General features: G+C 35.2%; 1 protein-coding gene across 1 annotated transcript; it reads right to left on the bottom strand.

Moving 5' to 3' along the window:
- Window positions 1-9,654: 9,654 nt before the first annotated feature.
- Window positions 9,655-20,666, bottom strand: LOC113568898. Its single transcript, XM_035519961.1, is given in 8 exon segments — window positions 9,655-10,085; window positions 10,170-10,391; window positions 10,394-10,411; window positions 10,499-10,510; window positions 18,571-18,690; window positions 19,203-19,553; window positions 19,796-20,158; window positions 20,584-20,666. Coding segments are annotated over 8 exon segments (1,566 nt in total). The 5' UTR covers window positions 20,633-20,666.
- Between the last annotated feature and the right edge of the window lie 202 nt (window positions 20,667-20,868).

Consider the following 20,868-nt stretch of genomic DNA (forward strand, 5'->3'; position numbering starts at 1 on the left):
TTAAGAAGAGGAAAGTAATACCATGGGCCATTTTCAGTACCAGAGCTTAACTTACAAGGTCATAATTGATAAAATGGGCATAGCTAAGCCTATTTTTTAGAGAGGTGGTTATGCTTGTTGTACCAAGTAAAGCTATGACCAGTTGTGGTGCATGTCCATGTCCATGTGAAAGGTGTTGCTTAGCAACTCTCACTACTAATCAAATGACAGTTGCTTAGCAACTCTCACTACTAATCAAAATTGCTCCTTGTACTTATCTACTGTGGTAAAGTAATTAATGTGTAAGGGGCCACTTGTGGTGCTGGCCTCTCACTACTAAAGGGAGGCCATGTGCTTCTAATCAATAATAAACAGAATTACCAGCAGGTGATCTTTGTGTATATAAGGGCTTCACAAAGGCCAGTCTTTGTGAACCCTTGGCTATAGAGATTTGGTGTGAATAGCCTTGTTGGTAAATGGTATCTTGAATAGGAGGTTTGTATGAAAGACCTCTTCTTCGGTACCTTTTCTGTGAGGGAAAGCTTTCCAACTTTTTTGTTTTTCCAGTTGTTTTTGGGCAGAAGTCTCCCTTTATGTTTCTCCATCTGCTTCTGTCATAGTGCAGGAATTACTGGCAGACCTTGCAGTCCCCCTCCATGGCATAGTGGTTACAATACAGTTCTCCAGTTTATTTTTTCCTTAATTTGATTTCAACAATCAGTCAGTTTGTGGAAACACTGTATGAGTTTATGAGTACACATGTACATAAGCCCCATTCTATCTGGTTCTGTGCAGCCATCTTCTCTGTCAGTTTCTGACCTACCACACCTGTAATCCTGTTGCGTCTGGTAGGTTGTGGTGCTCTTTCTGTCCCTCTTCATTCTAGTAATCCTAATCTGTTCAGCAGGATGTGGAGCTCTTCCCCTTTCCATCTCATAGGGTTATTTTAATCCACTCAAGTTTCAAGTTTCAAGTTTGGTTTATTTGTCACATACACAGTCATACACAGTACAACTCGCAGTGAAATGGTTGAGAGTGCTCTGTCCAAACTGAGGAAAAAGAAAACAGGGGTGCATAGAGAAATATATATTCTATATGTGTACAAAAATATATTAACAATGTATGTACAATATATGTATATTATGTTTATATACACAATGTACAATGTCTATGGTTGTGTATATATGTATGTACACAATGTACAAAATGTACAGATCCATCTTGTAAAATGACATATTGACAAATGACATACAGATTTTACAGATGTTACATGGTGGTAATTGAACATATATACAGTTATGTTACATGGTGGTGGTGGTCCCCACAGTTTATCAGTTTCCCTGATTCAGGGTCTCTAGTTTCTTCCCGTAGCACCGCTTTGCCTCCCTCACTGCCCGCCGCACTCCGTATGCCGCAGACTTGTACTTGTCCATGTTCCCGCTGATGATCTCTGTGTTGTAGACAGCAGTGCGAGAGTTCAGAGCCTCAGGGATGGTTTTGTCCACCCAAGATTTACCTTGAAAACCATTTTAAAAATAGTTCAAATTAATGGATAAAACTTAAGCAGGACAAGACACTGTATTTGAAAATATCCAGTGACAGATTAAAACTATGCAAAGTGAATGGACTAATGTTGAAGAACTAATGTAAAGAACCTTTATCTATTAATGGTCTATTTATATTGGTGTGACAAAGACAATATTTTGCTCTTCCTATATTGATTATTATAATATTGACTTGATGAAGTCAGCATCTTGTTCATCCAACTTGTACAGTTTTCAAGCAACATTTATTAAGCCTTCATGTATTATTGGTCTAATACTAACTTGTTTGTGCTTATCGGACTTTTCAGCAACATGGTTCTCACACCATGGATGATTACTCTATAAAATCTTCTTTATAATTTAATTTTTATTCTTCTTATTATTTAAACATTTTTAGACACCTCTGCTTGTACTGTTTTCAAGCTACGTTCGTCTTTCATACATCAATCATTGCACACCTCAGAACCCACTAAGGATACTTGCTGTTTTGGCACTGATCAGCCTTATGGCTTTTGTGAAGTCACAGATCATAGTCTTTATTTTAAAATTCAATCCAATTTAAATTTAAACCACTGATCCTGCTCCTATATTGACTACCTGAACTCTAGTCCTTACTGTAGGGTACTATTTGTTTTATTAGATAGAGCTTGTGTATTTTTGCACTTCTAGGCATCAGTATTGATGCTTTTATTTCAACAGTATTCTAGTTAAATGGTATCTTGAACTCTAACCTACTGAACTGGCTAGGATACATTCTATGTAAATGACAACATTTCTGTAAGTCACTCTGGATAAGTGCATCTGCTAAATGCTGTAAATGTAAATCCACTTACATGAACAGACAAAATATGTCTTTATTTTAAGCTCTTCCATATTTTGTTTAATCTTACCTTCAGCATCCTCTTCAAGAATGAGCTTACTCCCATTTCCAAATGCAAATGTTCTATATTCATATCACCCACAGATGTATGTTGCAGTGTCTGTCTGTTCGACTGATAGAAATGACAAATTGAAGGTAACTCTGTTCCATGTGACGTTGATTCTGGAGTGGTTTTCAAATTGTTTGTACATTTTCACAGCATCCACATATGATCTAGCAGTGGCTATACCCTCTGGGGCCTTGTTCAGAGGAATCTTAATCAAGAATACTGAAAAGTCCCCTTCCGGCAGAACATGGCACTGAAGAGTGGTGGGATGTCCGGACCTTACCCTCACTGTGAATTCCAGCTGTGAGAGAACCCCAGCAGATACACCTTAAAATGATAAGATGCACAAATGTAGGGAGGTTAAATGTCATACAGTGAAGCTAGGATCATACCATCAACTAAATAATTCTCCATAAACTACATAGAGTCTCCATCAAAATTCTAATAATTTTACTGTTTAAACATTTTCTTTTGCCCACCAATCATTTATATGAATGAATAATTATTTTTACAAATGATAAAGGTATATACTCACACTTGATTATGCCTAGAAAGGTTAAATGTAATAATCCATGTATATTCGTAGTGGCATAAACAAAACCCTCCTTTCCTCTAATGTAGATTCAACTAAAATTCAAAGCCTTGTCAGATAAGAAAGGAGGAGTCGTGTTTTCATGTGCTGAGAGCTTATTGGCTGGCTGCCACTAACTGATTGACTATATTGCACTTTCATAACATATAGATCTCTATGTGGTACATACAGTATGTACACTGGTTTGGATGCTGAAAATGATTCAGTGAATGAATATAACTTCACAATCTCTTCAAGGGACACTTAATGAAGATCCGGGGAACAGCATAAACAGCAGCACTAACTTATCCAGTTGTTGTGTGCTAAATCAGATGTCATAGACTCTGTTTGTGCAATATGTGTTGTACCATACCATTGTAATGAAAAGGAAAAGGCAAATATAAATTTGAATGTAGCATTACACAGATTCTGCATTCACCATAAAAAGCATACACTTATCATATTTTCTTATATTTTAAGATGAATAAATAAAATTAATTTAAATGAAGACCTGCTACTGTAAGTTCAAATGAGGATGACTGATATTTTACTCATAGAACAAAATACATGAGAGGAGCCCCAGTGTGATCTACAAATAAACAGCTAAAAGTTATGGGTCTATCTTGGTGGTATTCCTCTGCGGTTCTAGGGTCATAGCTGCTTTACACTCCTTTGTACCAGTACTGTAAAGGCCCAGCAAAAAACAATTTAATGTTAATTTTAGAGGGAAAAAAATCAGATGGTAAATAAAATATACTGAAGGTAACTGAATTATATTTTAACAGATATTAAAAAACAACTGTGTCAATTCTTTAACTTCCTTTCTCCCCTACATTCAGTAGTAAATTAAAGTGGGAAAAATAATGTGTGGCGTACTATTAGTGTTACTAACACTATCTTCCCTAGCTAACATATTCAGTGTAATTCTTTGAATATGTACGCATGGACCTTATTCAATGAAATATCACTGATGTAATAAAAGAACACTAGATATGAATTTAAATCTATTTAAAAAAATTTCTAAGGCTATCCGAACTCTTAACTGGCTTTTGTACTTGGGCCAGAGCTGGAATTATGTTTTGTTAAGGTTTATTATTAGGCAAAATAGGTGTGCCAGTATCAAACTTGTCAGATGCTTGTGGATATAAGGGGTTTTTATTTACAGCAGCATTATCATTATATGAATATCACCATACATTATTGGTTGAATATTTGACATCATAATGGTAATGGTAATGGTAATAATGGTAAATTGTCACTTTGTGAATATGTGGGATGAGCAAAATTGGTAGTTATTTGAGTGGAATTGATGGTCTTCCTTACTATACCCAGGCTGGTAAGAGCTTTTCACCTTACCATCCATTAGTTTATGAACCTTATAGAGAAGAGTGCTGAGGGTCAGGGGCTAGGTCATCTTGATAGCTGGGCCATTTATGGCTTTGTTGATAATCCTTGAGGCACCAGTATGTCCCAGGTCTGGTTTGTGGCCAAAGGGTGGAAGAGAGCCCCCCCCCCACCCCCCTGACCACGTTAAAACTTAATCAGGGGAATAATTTTTAATCTAACTTCACTACAAGTTGTAGTTGGGTTCTCTGTGAATGGACAGCAAGGTGTAACAGTGCTTTTACAAAACACAGGAGCACTGTTTTTTTTATATATATATATATATATATATATATATATATATATATATATATATATATATATAACCTACCAATGTTGAAAAAGGTAGTCCCACATTAGATGCCCATAATGATTCCACAAATTCCAAAGGCTAGCCAAACAGTCCATATGAAACTTGTTAAAGCTAGTTAACGTGTCTCCGTATTTGGTGGTTTATTAACTACACATTTCAAACTTGCTTGTTCTGATTCTTGCTGTTTGTTCTTGCTTGTTCTTGCTTGTTCAGAACTTTGTCTATGTGCGTTATGACAAAATGTCCTTAAGCCTGCTTGACTTAAGCGTTTTAAACAACACTGGAAATTATTTTCCCTCCTAGCCTGAACTTGTAGGGCCAACAATATTTGCCTCCCAACTTTTACAAAGAAATGCTATAAGGACTACATAAGAATATTGTGTATTTTTTGCTGTCTTCCTCACTTTCTTCTCTTTTCTCTTGCTCACTCCTTGCTGTGCATCTCTGTCCAATCTAACATGCTTTATTCTCTTGTACCTTCTGGTTAATCAGTCTCCTTTTCAACCATTTAAATATGTCTCTGATCTTTCACCTGCATCTCTTTCTCACTCTGTTGCCAAAGTTCAATTGAATTAAATCTTCAACTAACGTAATCCTGGTATTAACTGAGTGACAGCTGTCAAGGGGATAAAAATAATTCTATTTTAACAGCACAGTCAGGATTGAGTAAATAATGCTTCAACTGGATTACACTGAAAATTTCTAGCATTGGATGGATTCATTAAAATGATAATGGACTTGGTGTAATTTTCTAGTTCTAAGTCCTGCTCTGACCATTTAACCTGCTTTCCCTACCAGCTCAACTCCAACTCATGTGATCCCCTCCATTAGATTCAGTTCCATTATGTACTGATCACAGTTCACAGTTCCATTTTTTGTTGTTATCATCAATTATAGGTTTTCTTGGATTATTCTTCTTTGCCTAGCCTTGTTTGAATTTGTTTGCCCTGTTCATATTCCAACATGTATCAAAACTTCTTCTTGGATTATTACTTATTTACTGGGTTGTGAAATGTGTCTGCTCACCACGTTAAATCTTAAATGTCTGAACAAACTCTTCCCAAGCTCCCAACCTCCAGTACATGCTATGCGTTGTGTGAGGGCATGCCAAGCTTGCCAGTAGTCAGTCAATATGTACATGATTCATGAACATGTAAGAAAGAATGTGATAAAAGACCCTTTATTACTATATTGGACAGCAGACTGAGGCATAGAATAAAGAACTCACTGTTATCGTCTGGGTTGACACAACGCTCCTGGGAAGTTGCGCACACAGGACGTTCGTGTAATTCTTGACATGGGACAATGCCACCTGTATTGAGAATAATAATAAAATATATTAATATATATACAAATAATATATATGTCTTTGTACATCTTTGTACACCTCAAACCTACCCTAGTCAGTCCCCTGGGTGATTCTGTGGTGCAGCATTGTTATGGCTAACTTCTATGTTCTTGCTATATGGACTGATTTTATACACTGTATACTGTATGAATGTTTTTACTTTCATCTTAAGATAAGTCAAAATGCTTTCTTTATTTGTAAACACATAAAAAAGGAAGTAAAGAAACTAAACTAAATTAGGAAGTCATCATGCATTTTAGCTTCATGGAATCAAGCCAAGATCCACCTAACTTCACTCAATAGGTCTAAATACAACAGAAAGAGGAGAAAGAAGAGCATTCGAAATTTCCAAATTACCCTTTAAAGATAGTTAGCAGCTTGATAGAGCAGAAAAGATATGAATAGACCCAGGAATAATTTCTTCTCATATCTCCCCCCTCGAGACTAGTAGTTAAAATCAAGCCTCAAACAGATTTTTGTCAGTTTGAACCCCCATCAGTAACTTTAAATCTGAAATGAGTAGTTTTAGTTTAGCCAACCTTAGTTTTATTCATAGCTATATCAGGGTAGTGGTAGCTCAGTGGTTAAGGTATTTGATTAGTGCTAAACTGCAACTGTTGGGCCCTTGAGCAAGGCCATTAACCCTCATTGCTCAAGTTGTATTGAATCATAATTATATGTTGCTTTGGATAAAAGCATCAGCTAATTGTAAATGTTAGGGATTCTGTAGACCTGATCCAAGTGTGCTATAGTATAGCACCTGTCTTACAATGTCAATAACTAGTTTTATTCATTAATCAATAAACTTCATATTTATTCATTAAGTTGGTCATCGTGGCAAGTATATTTGAAGAAAAGGCCTTCGGTCACTGCACAAAATATTAACTAATTCAGAAATGAGACTGATATAACAAACTTTCAGTAATAAACCAGTAATGGTTGATAGATGTTTCGCTATATTTAGGATTGTGCCCACTTTGAATAATTCATAAACGTATGTATTTTTGCTACATATACATGTCTCTAAGACAGTTTTTTTTTTTTTTCAAAAACAAGAAGTGAAGACAAATTGTAAGAATCACAAGTATATACTGTGGCCGACACTAAAAAATCAGCTAAAATTGTTCTCACAAAGACTGAAGATTATGATAAAGGTGACCTTATGATAAAAAAAAATATGTAAGTATGAAGGTAAATGCTAACTATGAAAGTTAATTGCCCCTGAAATACAAACACAGGCAACAGATTGAAATGGAGTGAACACACAAGCAAAGAGCACTTTGTGATGTGTTTGTCTTAACAAATGTCATCCACTACCAATACATTACCAATACTTGCCTTAGGGAGTTGCCTGCCTTGTTTTATTTTAATATGTTCTCATATCTCAGATCCCTGTTTTCTTAATTAACATAATTTATGGAATAAGTTCACATTAAAATGCAGAAACATACATAAACAAAACTAAACCAACTATAAGTATTATTATTAGTAGTAGTAGTATTTTATAAGATGTATAGCACCTTTCACATACCAAAGGTTGCCTTACAATATGAAAGAAACAAACACAAAAGAAAAAGTAATGAAGCAAAATTATAAGTGCTGTAAACTGGCTATGATAGGCATGATGATTGGGGAAAAAAACTGTTTCTAAATTGTAGCAATTTACATGGGAAAGGCAGATGAATCTGTGCCCAATTATTTCACTTACTTTCTTACCATTACTTATGGTCTATTAATGCTGAAGTTTATTTACTTTTGAAAGTTAACCATATTAAAATATTAATTTAATATATATGAATATAGGACTGACAAACATCAACTTTTAATTTCTCTAGAGGGTCAGGTATTTTATATATTGCCCAAACACACACATGAATGTCACTGAAGGACCTATATTAATTTGCAGTGATTTTCTTTCAAAGTTAACAGTCACTGTTCTGTGTTTCCCACTACCCCACCCCTTCAGCCCAGCCACATACTTATACATTGCCCTGGGCATTGCCGCTTGCCAGATGTGTTTCGGACACATCAACACTCATTGAAACAAGACTAGGTCTTCTAGAAAACTGGAATAGCTTTCATTGTTTATTTTTTTCTCATTACTTATTTCACTCTTTATTGTTTATATTGTTGCTATTGTGGTGTCCATTGTCTACCCGCTTTGAGTCTTGGTTCCTCTCAAGGTTTCTTCCTGGTGCTCTAGGGTGTTTTTCCTTGCCACTGTCACCTTTGGCTTGGTCTTGGACATCTGTAAAGCTGCTTTATGACAACAGGTGTTGTGAAAAGCACTATATAATTAAATTTGCCTTTTTTTCCTCAGTGAAAGGTTAAGATCTTCATTTTACAATTAATGTCATTCCCATGCTTAGTTTAAACCACTAACAGAGGAGTATATGGTTTTTGAAAACGTGTCTCTTTGTGTCTCTTGCCACTTGAATTTCCTTGCAGGGAAATGCATTGCAGCATAGCTCAACTCTTCTCTTTCCACACTCTAAGGAAGAAACATTTTTGCATTGAAAATTCTGGAAACCATTTTTAGCTCACTATTATTGTATACAGATTTATACCAGCATTTTAGCTTTTGAATGTCCTACTTTTTTATATTTTTTAAATACACACATTTTCTATCTTAAAATATTTTTGCATTTAATTTAATTGTAATACAATCAAAACTAAAACAACTCATTGTTTACTTTTCATAGTTTGATTCTGTCATGGTACAGCCCCTTCCCCCTCAAACATCTCCGTGTGTGTGTTTGTGTGTGTGTCTGTATTGCTACACCAGCTCATGTCGTTCACCTTGTTGTGTGTAATTTTCATGCATGTATATAAGTCTCGTGTCTTATCGTTGAGGTTGTCGATGTTTGACCTAAGTAGCGTGTATGTGTGTGTTGAGTCTTGAATGTTAGATGTAAATTGAAACGTATGTTTTTGTTCAACGTGCCTCATCCCCACAACCTTGTTTAACCCTCCAACGTTACAGATTTTCATTGATAGTATCAATATCATACCTCATTCATGGGAGAAATGAAAGGAACAGATGGAGTATGATATTGCTCAGGTTCACCTGCATGTTGGATGTAAAATTAGAACATCCTGCCATGACTGTAAATGGTACCATGTTTAATATTAGCATTAGTCTGTACAATTATTAAGTAGTAGTAAAATATCATAAATGTCAGTTTAAAAACTTTGTTAGTAAATGATTGTGTTAATTCTCTAGAACAAATGTCACAAATGTTATTAACAAATCCTGACAGAATTGCAATTATTGGGGTTTTAAGATTTTAAGGTTTTAACAGTTTATAGGGAAGCAGTCTTTCTCCTAGGTTATGGTCAAATATAGTGTTTTTTTATTCATATACATACATGCATTTAATACTCAGTGGGAGACTTGCTACAGATATGTGGGCTCATTCCTTCTCTTTATGCTCATGCGCAAGAGGGCAGAAATTATAATTAGGCAAAACACACTGGATACTGCCAAGGCAATAATTTGAATGAGTTCTGACTTCTGAAAAGGATCTAAAATTCACAGATTGCTCTGCATCAGTGATATGCCCTAATACGGAAAAGAAACAAAGCACATTTTATGCATTTGGTAAAATGCTGACACTGGTTTCATGTTTCTGCTCACCAGCAAATTCAAGCTTACTCCCATTCCCAAACAATATCTCCCCACACATGGCCACAGCACAGTAGTAAGTTCCAGCATCACAGAGGCTGAGATTACTCTTTGGAAGGTTGAAGACACAGGTCTGTACGGGAGATCCAACCTCAGAACTCTTCTTACACTGATCACTGCTGTCTCCATGAGTATAAATGATTCCTGGATGAGATTCTCCTGAGACATGTCTGAACCAGTAGACATTGTGTTCTCCTGCACAGCTCTCAGTGAGGACTGTACACTGCAGAGTCACAGAGTCTCCTGGGTGAACTGTCTCTTTCAATTTCAGATTGTTATCTGTCTGGTCAAGTAATACAAATCCACTGATATAATGGTGGTGCTTTGAATTAGGTCCTGCAGGTAGAAATTGGATAAAGTTAACCAAAAGCATTAAAATTCAAATACCAGATGTTTTTTTTTAAACTTAAGATTACTAACCTTCATATTTGAGAAACACACCATTACTGAAAACTACAAGGTTATAGTCCCTTACAGCACAATAATAGATTCCAGCATCTGCTTGCTTTAAATCTGAAATCGTTAAAGTATATTGAGTTTCGCTCTTGTTTACTTTGAATCTTCTATCATGTGTAAAGTCTCCATGAAACACAGGAACAGAGCCAGCATAAAGAGTGATGATACATGTTGGTGCTTCTCCTGCCTGAAGCAGGAGAAGTAGTTTTAATGATATTTTCAGATTATACAGTTTAAAGTTATAGCACCTGGCACAAATGTCTTCAGTGTTTCAGTTTGAATTACAGTGATACCTGTGGCAATGTCTGAGAGAAAAACACAGTATAAGTCACAATAAGAATAATGTCTTTTGAATGTTGTCCAGGTGTTATTTCTGTCATAAATGGGAAAGTACACCTTACAGCAGTTGTTTAATTTAATGAATGAATTAATTGCATTTATTAATATAAAATCACCGACTTGCTCTTAGGGAAACCATAAAAGTTAGGATATGTTTAACCAGTTTAAGCATATCTGAAGATCCCTTTTTTACAGACTACCCCTGTACCCACTATATACTGATAGCAAGAAAAGTGAGAGTGAGACCTTGCAGGTTGAGGTGGCTTTTTATTGGTGCAAACAAAAAGCTGCCCTCAGGGACTACAGGTACTATAGCAAAAGCAATATCTCTGGCAAATCTGCTTACAAATTGTACAAATTATATATTGCATCTGAATATTGATATATGATGGTCTTTGCCTTGGCAAAGGCAAAGGATTTCATTGCAGTAAACAACAGTGATGCATGAAATAGACTTGTGAGAATAAGCTTTTATATAGGTATTCTAAATTGACCCTAAATTGGCCTATTCCCAGGTAAGAACCTGGTTTAGACTAGCAAAGTCAAAATGGCTAATGAGATACGTAGCATGTGCAGAGCCCAGCAGTTCAGTTCAGCATGTGTATGCTTTTGGTACCTGCATTTTGTCCCTTTGAAAACACTTCTGGAAACTTTTGACCACAGATGTGCGTAAGACACAGCAGACCCACCTGCTGTTTGTTTCCATTCCATTTTTAGAGCAACAGGGTGACCGCAGACTAAGATGTGCAGCTCAAGCTCAGCATCCCTGCCAAAAATTGGCCGGAACACACCACCACAAAACAGTGATCATCAGTAACCCTGGAGCAGGTGCATATGTGAAAACCCATACATGTTTTTTCAATACTGAATGTATAAAAATATTCAGATGCAATATATAATTTGTACAATTTGTAAGCAGATTTGCCAGAGATATTGCTTTTGCTATAGTACCTGTAGTCCCTGAGGGCAGCTTTTTGTTTGCAGCCTGCATTGCAGATGATATGAGACCTCATTGCTGATCTGCACAAAGTCCTTTCAATGCACACACAATTATCACAGATCAATTAAAATTGGGTGCTTTACCACAGCTATGTCGATATAATCATTGAAAGAGTATATTAATACATAACTGAAGATTGTGTAATTTCTCTGATTACAAAAAACACAAATTGCACACAGTTTAAAAGGATATAAAAGTATTTTTTTTATCAGCGTTGACCTTATTTGACAGTAATGCATCACTTTTACATCCATCAAGCTCAAATTTCACTTGTGTCATTTTATTCTTATTGAACTTTGTTTTTCCAGCTCTCAGCAGCAGGGGGAGATAGATAATCAGTATCTAGGCAAACAAACATTTTTGCTACAGAAGATTATCAGTGTTATGCCAGCTGCTGACCTCTTCACCCTACACTTCTTCTTTCTTAAGTTGCTTTAACAAATGCCTATTTTTGAATAAGAAACTATTTGGATATACCATTGCCTAGGTGTGATTCTTCTTTAAAAGAACAAACTGCTGCTGAAACAGTGAAACGTATATATTTTACAGTAACCATTTATATTAACAGCAAACTTTACAACGAAACCTGACTACTATGAATTGTTAAACTCATTCAAGTTATTAAAATCATATCTTAGCTCAGTGAAAACAACATCACAGCTGTCTATGATGACAGAAATATGTAAATCTATTGTACATTTCAGAAGTGTAAAAACAGCCTTATATATTATAATGAAATAGATACATGTTATAATACTTTTTTGTAGAGAATCAATTTTAAACATTCTGTTTTTAGAATGTTTCTTCCATGGTTTTTGGGTTTTATGATATATATTTATATACAGTTTGAATAAAAAAGGTCAAATTGTGTTGCCCAGTGTTTTTTAAATGTGTGTGCCTGCTAAAAGCTAGCATGCAAATATCCTGCATAACAAATGTAAACTTTACTTCACAAAGAGTGTTTCTTCATTTCTTTCTGTCTATGGAAGCTTAATAAATATTGCATTTAGTTTGCATTTAGCCTTTGTTTTGTTGCATTTACCCTTTGTCATATTTTTTTTTTAAGGCTTAACAGATGAGCTCATTCAGCAGTAAACAAGATAAGTATTTTTGTTTCTGTTTATGGAAAAAGGTCTAGGGTCTCTGGTGGGAAGTGTGTTCTTGTGGTTTCACTGTCATGGGTGTGTAAAAAGAAAAGCTGATGGTCAGTTCTGTGACAGGAAAATAGTCAAACTATGACACATACACACACCCACACACTCATACTGGGCTTCTATGTTTTGAGTACGCTCTTGATACACGAAACATATTAATTGTTTAATGATGAATAAAATACACTTCCCCCCCCCCCTAATAATATGAATTTTTATTTGCTATTCTGTTTTATAAAAATCTATATTTTACATCAGATGAACACATAAATCAGTCAATGTAAGAGTGTTTTATGTTGATGACCATTAGAAATGTTATTCTTTGGTTATGTGTCACTTATAAATCTGAAAATATGCTGGTCCGCTGTAGTTTATCTCACTGGGTCTCACTGTGCACTGAACAGCTTCTTCCTGTCTCTCACTCAACAGGAAATAAAGGGCCACTTTCTGACAACTCCTTTTCTGTTATGCTTCACTCACACCTTCGCCTTATAGGGGTATTTGCTGCTGTTATTTGACCAACAGCTTGTGGTTTTTGTATTATACATGTAAGCAAGACCTCAAATTTTATCTGATCCTCTGCCATTCACACACTGGTTTCCCTTAAAAACGAAAAGAATCACCGTTTAATATGTGAATTTCAGATCTTGCCTGTGCTTGTGATGACAAGCAATATTTTTTATTGTTCCATTTATCTTAAATAATATATAGCAACACATGCTGGGGATGATTTTATGTCAGTGCATGGACTGCATTTGTTTTTGTATGTTTTTTTTTTTTTTTTGTCAAAGCTGGTGAGACACACTCACCTTGACATAATGCTAGGAAGAACTGGAAAAAAGATCTGGAATTATGAATCTATTGTGTAAATATCTTTCTATATATTCACTAAGTGAAAGGCATCTACAATCCAGGTTTCGTTCCTGTGCAGGAATAATGTGTACATGTCCCTGTCCATGGTCCTGAAATTCCCTCCTGTGAAGCTGTGGTGAACAATAATCAAAAAAAAAAAAAAAAAAAAAAAAGCTATGGAGCACAATTCTAATAAATTTGTGTCCTCATAAAAAAATGATTAGTGAACTTTTCATTTTGCTTTCATAAATTGGAAAACTTTTGTGTGACATAATTTGTTACAATTTAGAAGAATTTAGTAGAATTTAGTGAGAATTGTCATATTGATGCATTTTATTAGAGACAGTTCTTAAAATCTTATCCTTGGCAACAAGCAAATATAAATGTAATTTCATTATAGTCCAATTATATAGTAGGCCTATACTTTAAATTGTTCCACTGTGTGAAGTTCTATACAAATAAATTCACCTTGCCTTGCCTCTGTACACCAAATTAGGATAACTAAAGTTTAAATATATAAACATGTGTTTATTCCCTTGTTTTAATGCACAGAGATGTTTACCTCTGAGGGTTATCTCTCTTGTCTTTCCATTATAGTTCACACTTACTCAGAGTTCACAGTCGAATTAACTCAAGATACATATGTGGACTGACAACCTTATTGGAATTCATCTAAGCTTTCCCTAAAGTTAATAAAAGCTTTTACATTTTTAGCTTAATAGATATTTAATTGTGGATCTTTTTGGTGTGTGGTGCTCAGCTACCCTATTTTTTCCTGCTGTTACCAGCAGGGAGTGGTGTTTGGTGAGAGCTCTATAAGCCTATATCAGTCAAGCCTGCCCTCCCACACCTTGACTACTTTTCTCTCTTCAATATGTTTACAAAAATATTTGTAAAAAATGTGATATAAATGGATTAAAAGGTCATAAAGATGTGAAATAATGATATAATAGTTTGTTACAATGACAGATGCTAAAGTAATATTTAGCAGTAATATTTTAGGTACAAACATGTGTGAAGGTTCTAAACCAATAAAATATTTGAAAGCCAACTCTAAAAAAAAACAAGCTACCAAAACAGTGTTGAGTATGGTTAAACTCTAAATGCAAAACAAAAAGCATCATGCTTCTCCTTTTAGTTGTTTTTAATTTAGCTGGAGTGAACAAGTCATTGTATTTTGGTCTGTGGTTATGGAAAGAAAGAGAAACAAAGTGCACTTTGTGCTGCAGCACGGGGTGTGAAAAAAGTCAGGCCTAGTCAATTTTGTGGGTGGAAACATTCAAACCAAGGTGCCCTCTCATGCAAACCTGCATGTCTAGCCATACAAATGCACATCTGCAGCCTGGGCCTTTGTTCTGTATGTGCAATTACATGCAACATTTTAGCTGGATGAATTAATCAGTGGAGAGGATGATGATGGCAGTAATAATAATAATAATAATAATAAGTGTTGAGAAAGTACGCAAGTCATGTACTGATGTGTATGTAGAGATATCAATCAAAAGAAGTAACTGTAAAGAAGTCGTCATAGTATTTATAATTCTTGTTGATTGTACAAAAGTAAAATGCACAAAAATACTTGCTTTTAAATGTCCTTTATTATCACAATAAAAGTATTGTGTATTCTATTATTATTGCATTATTCTATTTAGAAGACCTTAAAAATAAATTATTTTTCCCATTCAATAATTTAAACAATTTCTGATATAAAGCCAAGAGTGGAGCAGTGTCTGCAGGCAATACAACCTTAGATCTGTTTGATATGTTTCTGACCCTAAACCTGTTGATGTATGGTTATATAAAGCTTAAATAAAGGTTGATTTTATTGGCCAACTAAAAGATGCACTGTGCTATTAGTGGTTCAATTTAAAATTTCAGATATTTTAGGTAATCCAGTTTACCTCAATTTAAAGTAATGAGGATGGTTCCATGCAGCAGAAATTTGTGACTGCAAAAGCAAAACATTATACTTGTATAGTAAAATGAACGCAATTCTCTCCAAATGGGAATACTATTAACTTTTAAAGTAAGACAGTTAAAAACATACTTAAGTATGCTAACATGTATTTTAGTATGGTGACAAATATAATATATTTTTTAAAATCCCAAACAATCAAATAAAGTTACTTTCAATAAAAGAATAATATTGATAACAATGCCTGTTTTTATCAGAACTGTTAAAAATTGTCAAAGAAATTGTGATAATCAACATTTAAAAATAATGTAGTTATTTACTTATGACTGGTTACTGGTAAACATCTCCAATAAATGTACTGCTCCATTGTTTTTCAGCACAGCGGTTCTTGCTGTACACTGAACAGCTTCTTCCTGTCTATCATTCAACAGGAAGTGATGGGCCACTCTCTGACACCTCCTTTTCAGTTTTGTTCCACTTACACCACCTCCTTATAGGGGCATTTGTTGCTGTTATTTAAACAGGAGCTTGTGGTTTGTCTAAACAAAACCTCCGCCTCTATCTAATTGATCTTGAAAATAAAAATACTTAGTCTAACAAACAGAATATATAGATATAATCTGACAAAAGGGAAATGTAAAATAGTCTAAATACTCTTTATACATAAAACTTAAAAAATACTATTAATAATTTTAAAGAGTAAAAAATACTCTTTAAAATGACAATTGTAGTCACTGAGAAATACACCCCCCCATGCTTTGTTTCTGCAAATAGAGGTTTTGCAAGTCATGGTGAATTAAATGAGAAAATAATTTGTAGTTTTATTTTCTATCCATGGCATAGGAGTGTCAAGAGGTTTTTGTTTGTTTGTGTTTTTAAGCACATAGCTTACAGGTGTTATTCTGCAAACAGCATGAACAAAGGAACATGAGCAGGAACAAAACGCCAGACTAGAGAAATGGAGCATAGAAAAATACCATAAAATCAAACAACTCCATTTGCATTAATATAGCATGTGGCAGAAAATGATCCTGCATTATGAATGTGTTGTGTAAATCATGTGCATGTTCAGTGAACTTTAGATGGTATTCAGGAGTCACTCTTTTACAGGAGTAGGTTACAAATGCCTCAGTCCCATTCTTCCTGTCCCTCACTCTGCAGGAAACCACAGCTACATTCTGTCACTGAGTTTTCAGTTATGCCACTCTCCCTGCCAAACTGTATAGTCATGTGCTGCTGTCATTTGACCCAGGAGCTCGTAGCTTGTGGTAAAAGTAAACAAGGCTTCAGGCCTTATCTGATTGTCTGTCTCCCACAGAAAGGCCTTCAAATTCTATCAGAACTTTATTACGCAGTGTGCACATATTTGTTTGCTTGCTTGTTTGTTTGTTCGTGTTTGTAAAAAAAATATCTTATATAGAGTTCTCAGTAGATTTGTTCTCAAAAGGTTTACTGTTTCTCCAAAAAGAGGGGCATAGTTTGTGATCTTGAAAATACATCATAAAAATAAAATACACAAAAAAAGTGAACCAGAGATTTCATTTAGTTTCATGCTCAGTCTGAATTCACTAGCATATCATAACCTTTGGTTCACCACAGTCAGCAAATGAAGTTGATCTAACCCACTAAAATATGTGACCATGCAACTAATTCCATCTCTCAATTTAAACAATATCAGTATCCTGGCAGGAGAAAGAAGAAAGCCAGCATGACAGATTGGGTGTCTGCCAGACCACCTCAAATAATGCAATGAATGGGGATGGCTCTTCTACTTTTTCAGATATCCTAGCGAAGGTCTCAAAGATGATTTGCCAGAATGCGTAGGACATGAAATTTGCTAGAATGTGTAAGACATTTCTAAAACATGTGCAGCAGAGAGGCTAGACCTGCCTGCATTGTTCACATGTGGGGTCTATGATGGCATTAGAAAGTCTGACTTTAGACCAGTGCAGATGGTATAGAATTTTTTATTTGCCTAACATAATTCCTTGCATATATAGTAGTCAGTAGAGATCAAAGAGTGAGATTACACCTCTTCTAGACCAGACAGCAAATGCCTCATCTATGACTGATGGAACAATGTGAATGTTTGCAGTTGGTGCTACTTGCCACAAACCCCTAAGTGAAACAGATTTTCTACCCTTCCAGTGCAAAGACTTTGTGAATGGCAGGTTAGTACACAATAAGCATGCTGTAGAGTTCACCTGTTTTCCATGTATATAAGCCATTCTAAGAGTGTTTTTGTGAAGTATTGCCTCCAGTTTACCTGAACATACTGAGCGCGCTTTTCCTGTTTTTGCCCTCCTGTTTTTTTACCTAGTTTTCCCATTACTCTCAATTCTGATTTTTGCTTACCCCTTGTTGGATCAATTATATGCTCAAAATAAATGTGTCACAATTAGTCCCTCCCAACTTCCTTGTTCCGTGTTTTCCCTGTCTTGTGTATTTTAATTCCATGCAATAGTTTAGTTTTCTCCACCCCTCGTTTGATTGTCCACACCTTCTACCTTGTTTAGTTCATGTATTTAAACATGTATTTCAATCCTAAACACCCCAAAATAAACCATTATTAACCACAGAAGTTAAATGCATTTACCTCAATAAGAAATAAATAACATGACAGTGCTTGAGAATACATTTTTAAGCTGATATATGAGCCAGCCCTTCATTGTCATACAACTAATCACTTCAAGAGGCCTTTCTGTATAGGATAAGAGGGGTTGAAGTGAATTACTGCTACACTTGTATGCACACTTGACTGGAGTGGACATACCTTGAATAGGCAGAAATATGTAAATAAGCTTTTCCTCGAGAAACAGTTATTTAAAAATGGGCTGTTTTTGCAGCTTCTGTATTGACTAACATTGTGTGAACAGTGTGTTTTGAAACTTGAAAGCATATTTAGATATTACTTCAAAATTCTTTATTTCAGTGAAGCAAGGGAAATTGAATTTTCCAATGACAATAATTATAATGCATCTCCAGAAGAAATCAAATAAAGTGACATGTATCATGTGGTCATAATTTAACAGACTTTTAAAAGTGAAAAGAAGATATATAAAGATATATGTAACATTTTCAATATTTGTAAGGCATGTTTTTAATATTTTTTATTTAATTTAAAGAAACAATGGAACACTGTAAGAGTAATAAGCATGACAGCAAGAATCAGAGATCTTAAAATGGAGAGCCCGGACAACATATTCATCTGTTCAATACAACTTCCACCTGCATGGAAAAGAAAACAGCAATTATTTACTGTATTTCTTTGTACTGCATATTGACAGTCATATGCAATAACAGTAATTTAGACTTTCCCCCAAATAGTTTATTTCCAATAAATAAAAGGAATAAAACTGAATAATTATAGATGATGTAATCTTATGTATTCATAAATAGCTGAGAATACACAGTTTAATTCATTCATGTTTCAAACCACTTAATCCAATTCAGCAGCACAGGGCGCAATGTTGGGACCAACCCTGGACAGGGCACCAGCCCATATGCATGTTAAGCTGAGATACCAAGTTATGCTAACATGCACAACACTGGAATGTGGGAGGAAACTGTAACTCCACTCAGTATTTTACAGTAGTCTATAAATATCCATAATTTTTAATAGTATGCTATCTCTAAGTATACTATGTATTATCTTTAATCTATTTAACCTGGTGTTAAAACACCAAGTAGTAGTAATTGAATGTTGGTTTTTTCACCTGACATTATATTGCAATCCTTACCATTGAAGAACAGTGTAGTTCCATTCCCAAACAGTATCTCTCCACAAAGAGCCACAGCACAGTAGTAAGTACCAGCATCAGAGAGGCTGAGATTCCTCTTTGTGAGCTCATACACAAAGCTCTCTGTAAGAGAGTCAGCCACAGAGCTCTTCTGACACTGACCCTTGCTATGTCCATTAGAATAAATAATTCCTGGTTGAGACTCATTTGAACAATGTCTGAACCAATAGACGCTGTGTCCTCCGACACAGATCTCTGTGAGGACTGTACACTGCAGAGTCACAGAGTTTCCTGGATGAACTGGTTCCAACATAGGCTGCTGGAGAAGTGTGTGGTTGGAATAATGTGCACCTTAAAAAGTAAAGAATTAGAAGAGAAAAATTGTAATAATGAAATTAATTGTAACAAATACAATTGATATGTAAATAGTATAAACTCTAACTTTAAAAATGAAGTAATCAACTAATGTGTAACATAAAATATTACCAAATAAAAAGTCCTTGATCCAAAATGTCTGATAATAAATATCTGCAATAATGTCCAATTAAAATTCTTATTTCTGCATTAGCATTTTGGTTGAAAGTGTAACTAACCTTCAGAATCTTTGATCACCAAAACTGTTCCATCTCCAAAAGTAATGATATTCAAAAAAGCCACGGCACAGTAGTAGGTCGCAGAATCAGACTGCTCTGTTTTCACAATGCTCAAAGCACAACTGCTGTCTTCAGTTTGTACAATATAATGGTTTTTGTCAAAACCATTATAAAATGTGGCTTCTTTTGAGTAGCGCTGAGAGTCTGCAACTAGTAGTTGTCTTGTTCCGATAGTCTGCTTGTACCATGAAACTTTATGCATAAAGTCGGAGGAATAATTACAAAGAATTGCCAGATTGGCTCCAAGTTCAGCCGTTATGAGAGGGTCCTTTTGCACAACCCCCACCACCTGACATTGTGCATCTGAAAACGCAAAGAGAATATATGCATAAACATTCACTGAAAAGGACACTGTAATCATATGAAAAACTAAAATAGAAAATCTAACTTAAAAAAGCAGTCTGAGTAAAGGTATATAATCAAGAACAGGAACCTCATTTCTCAGTGAAGTCTGGAAGAAAAACATATTTTGTAGAAATATATATGTTTTTGCAAGTGAATTTATGCAAGTGTACTTATCAAACATATTATATTAACAGACTGGTAGAATTCAAAGACAGATCTTCTAAACAGTTTAACAAGCCTTAGTCTGTAATTTCACTTTTATAATATCCACATAAAATCACAAATACTTGATTCTTCTGATGGTCACCTTTGTATCATTCCAGTACTTAATAGATGCATCTGTTTTCAGAGAGGCATGTACAAAACAAATTTGTTCCACTTACATGCTCTTTGTATAAGGATTTGGTGGAATAATCCTTTAACTCTGCCCATATATTCATTTGCACAGAATAATGGCTAGTGAGAACAACATGTCCTTGTATGGGATGTAGCAGTGGTTGAGTGTCCTATTTCCCCTGGTGGGGAAGATTATGTGCTGATAAAGGTTGGGCACTGCATGCTTGAGGTTAGCGCTGTTGAAATCCCCAACCACGATAAGTGCAGCGTCCTGTTGCTGTGCCTGAAACTGTGTGAGAGCCTCATGAAGTTTAACAGTGCCGTAAGGTGAG

The sequence above is a fragment of the Electrophorus electricus genome, chromosome 19, assembly GCF_013358815.1.
Source record: "Electrophorus electricus isolate fEleEle1 chromosome 19, fEleEle1.pri, whole genome shotgun sequence".
NCBI lineage: Eukaryota > Metazoa > Chordata > Actinopteri > Gymnotiformes > Gymnotidae > Electrophorus > Electrophorus electricus.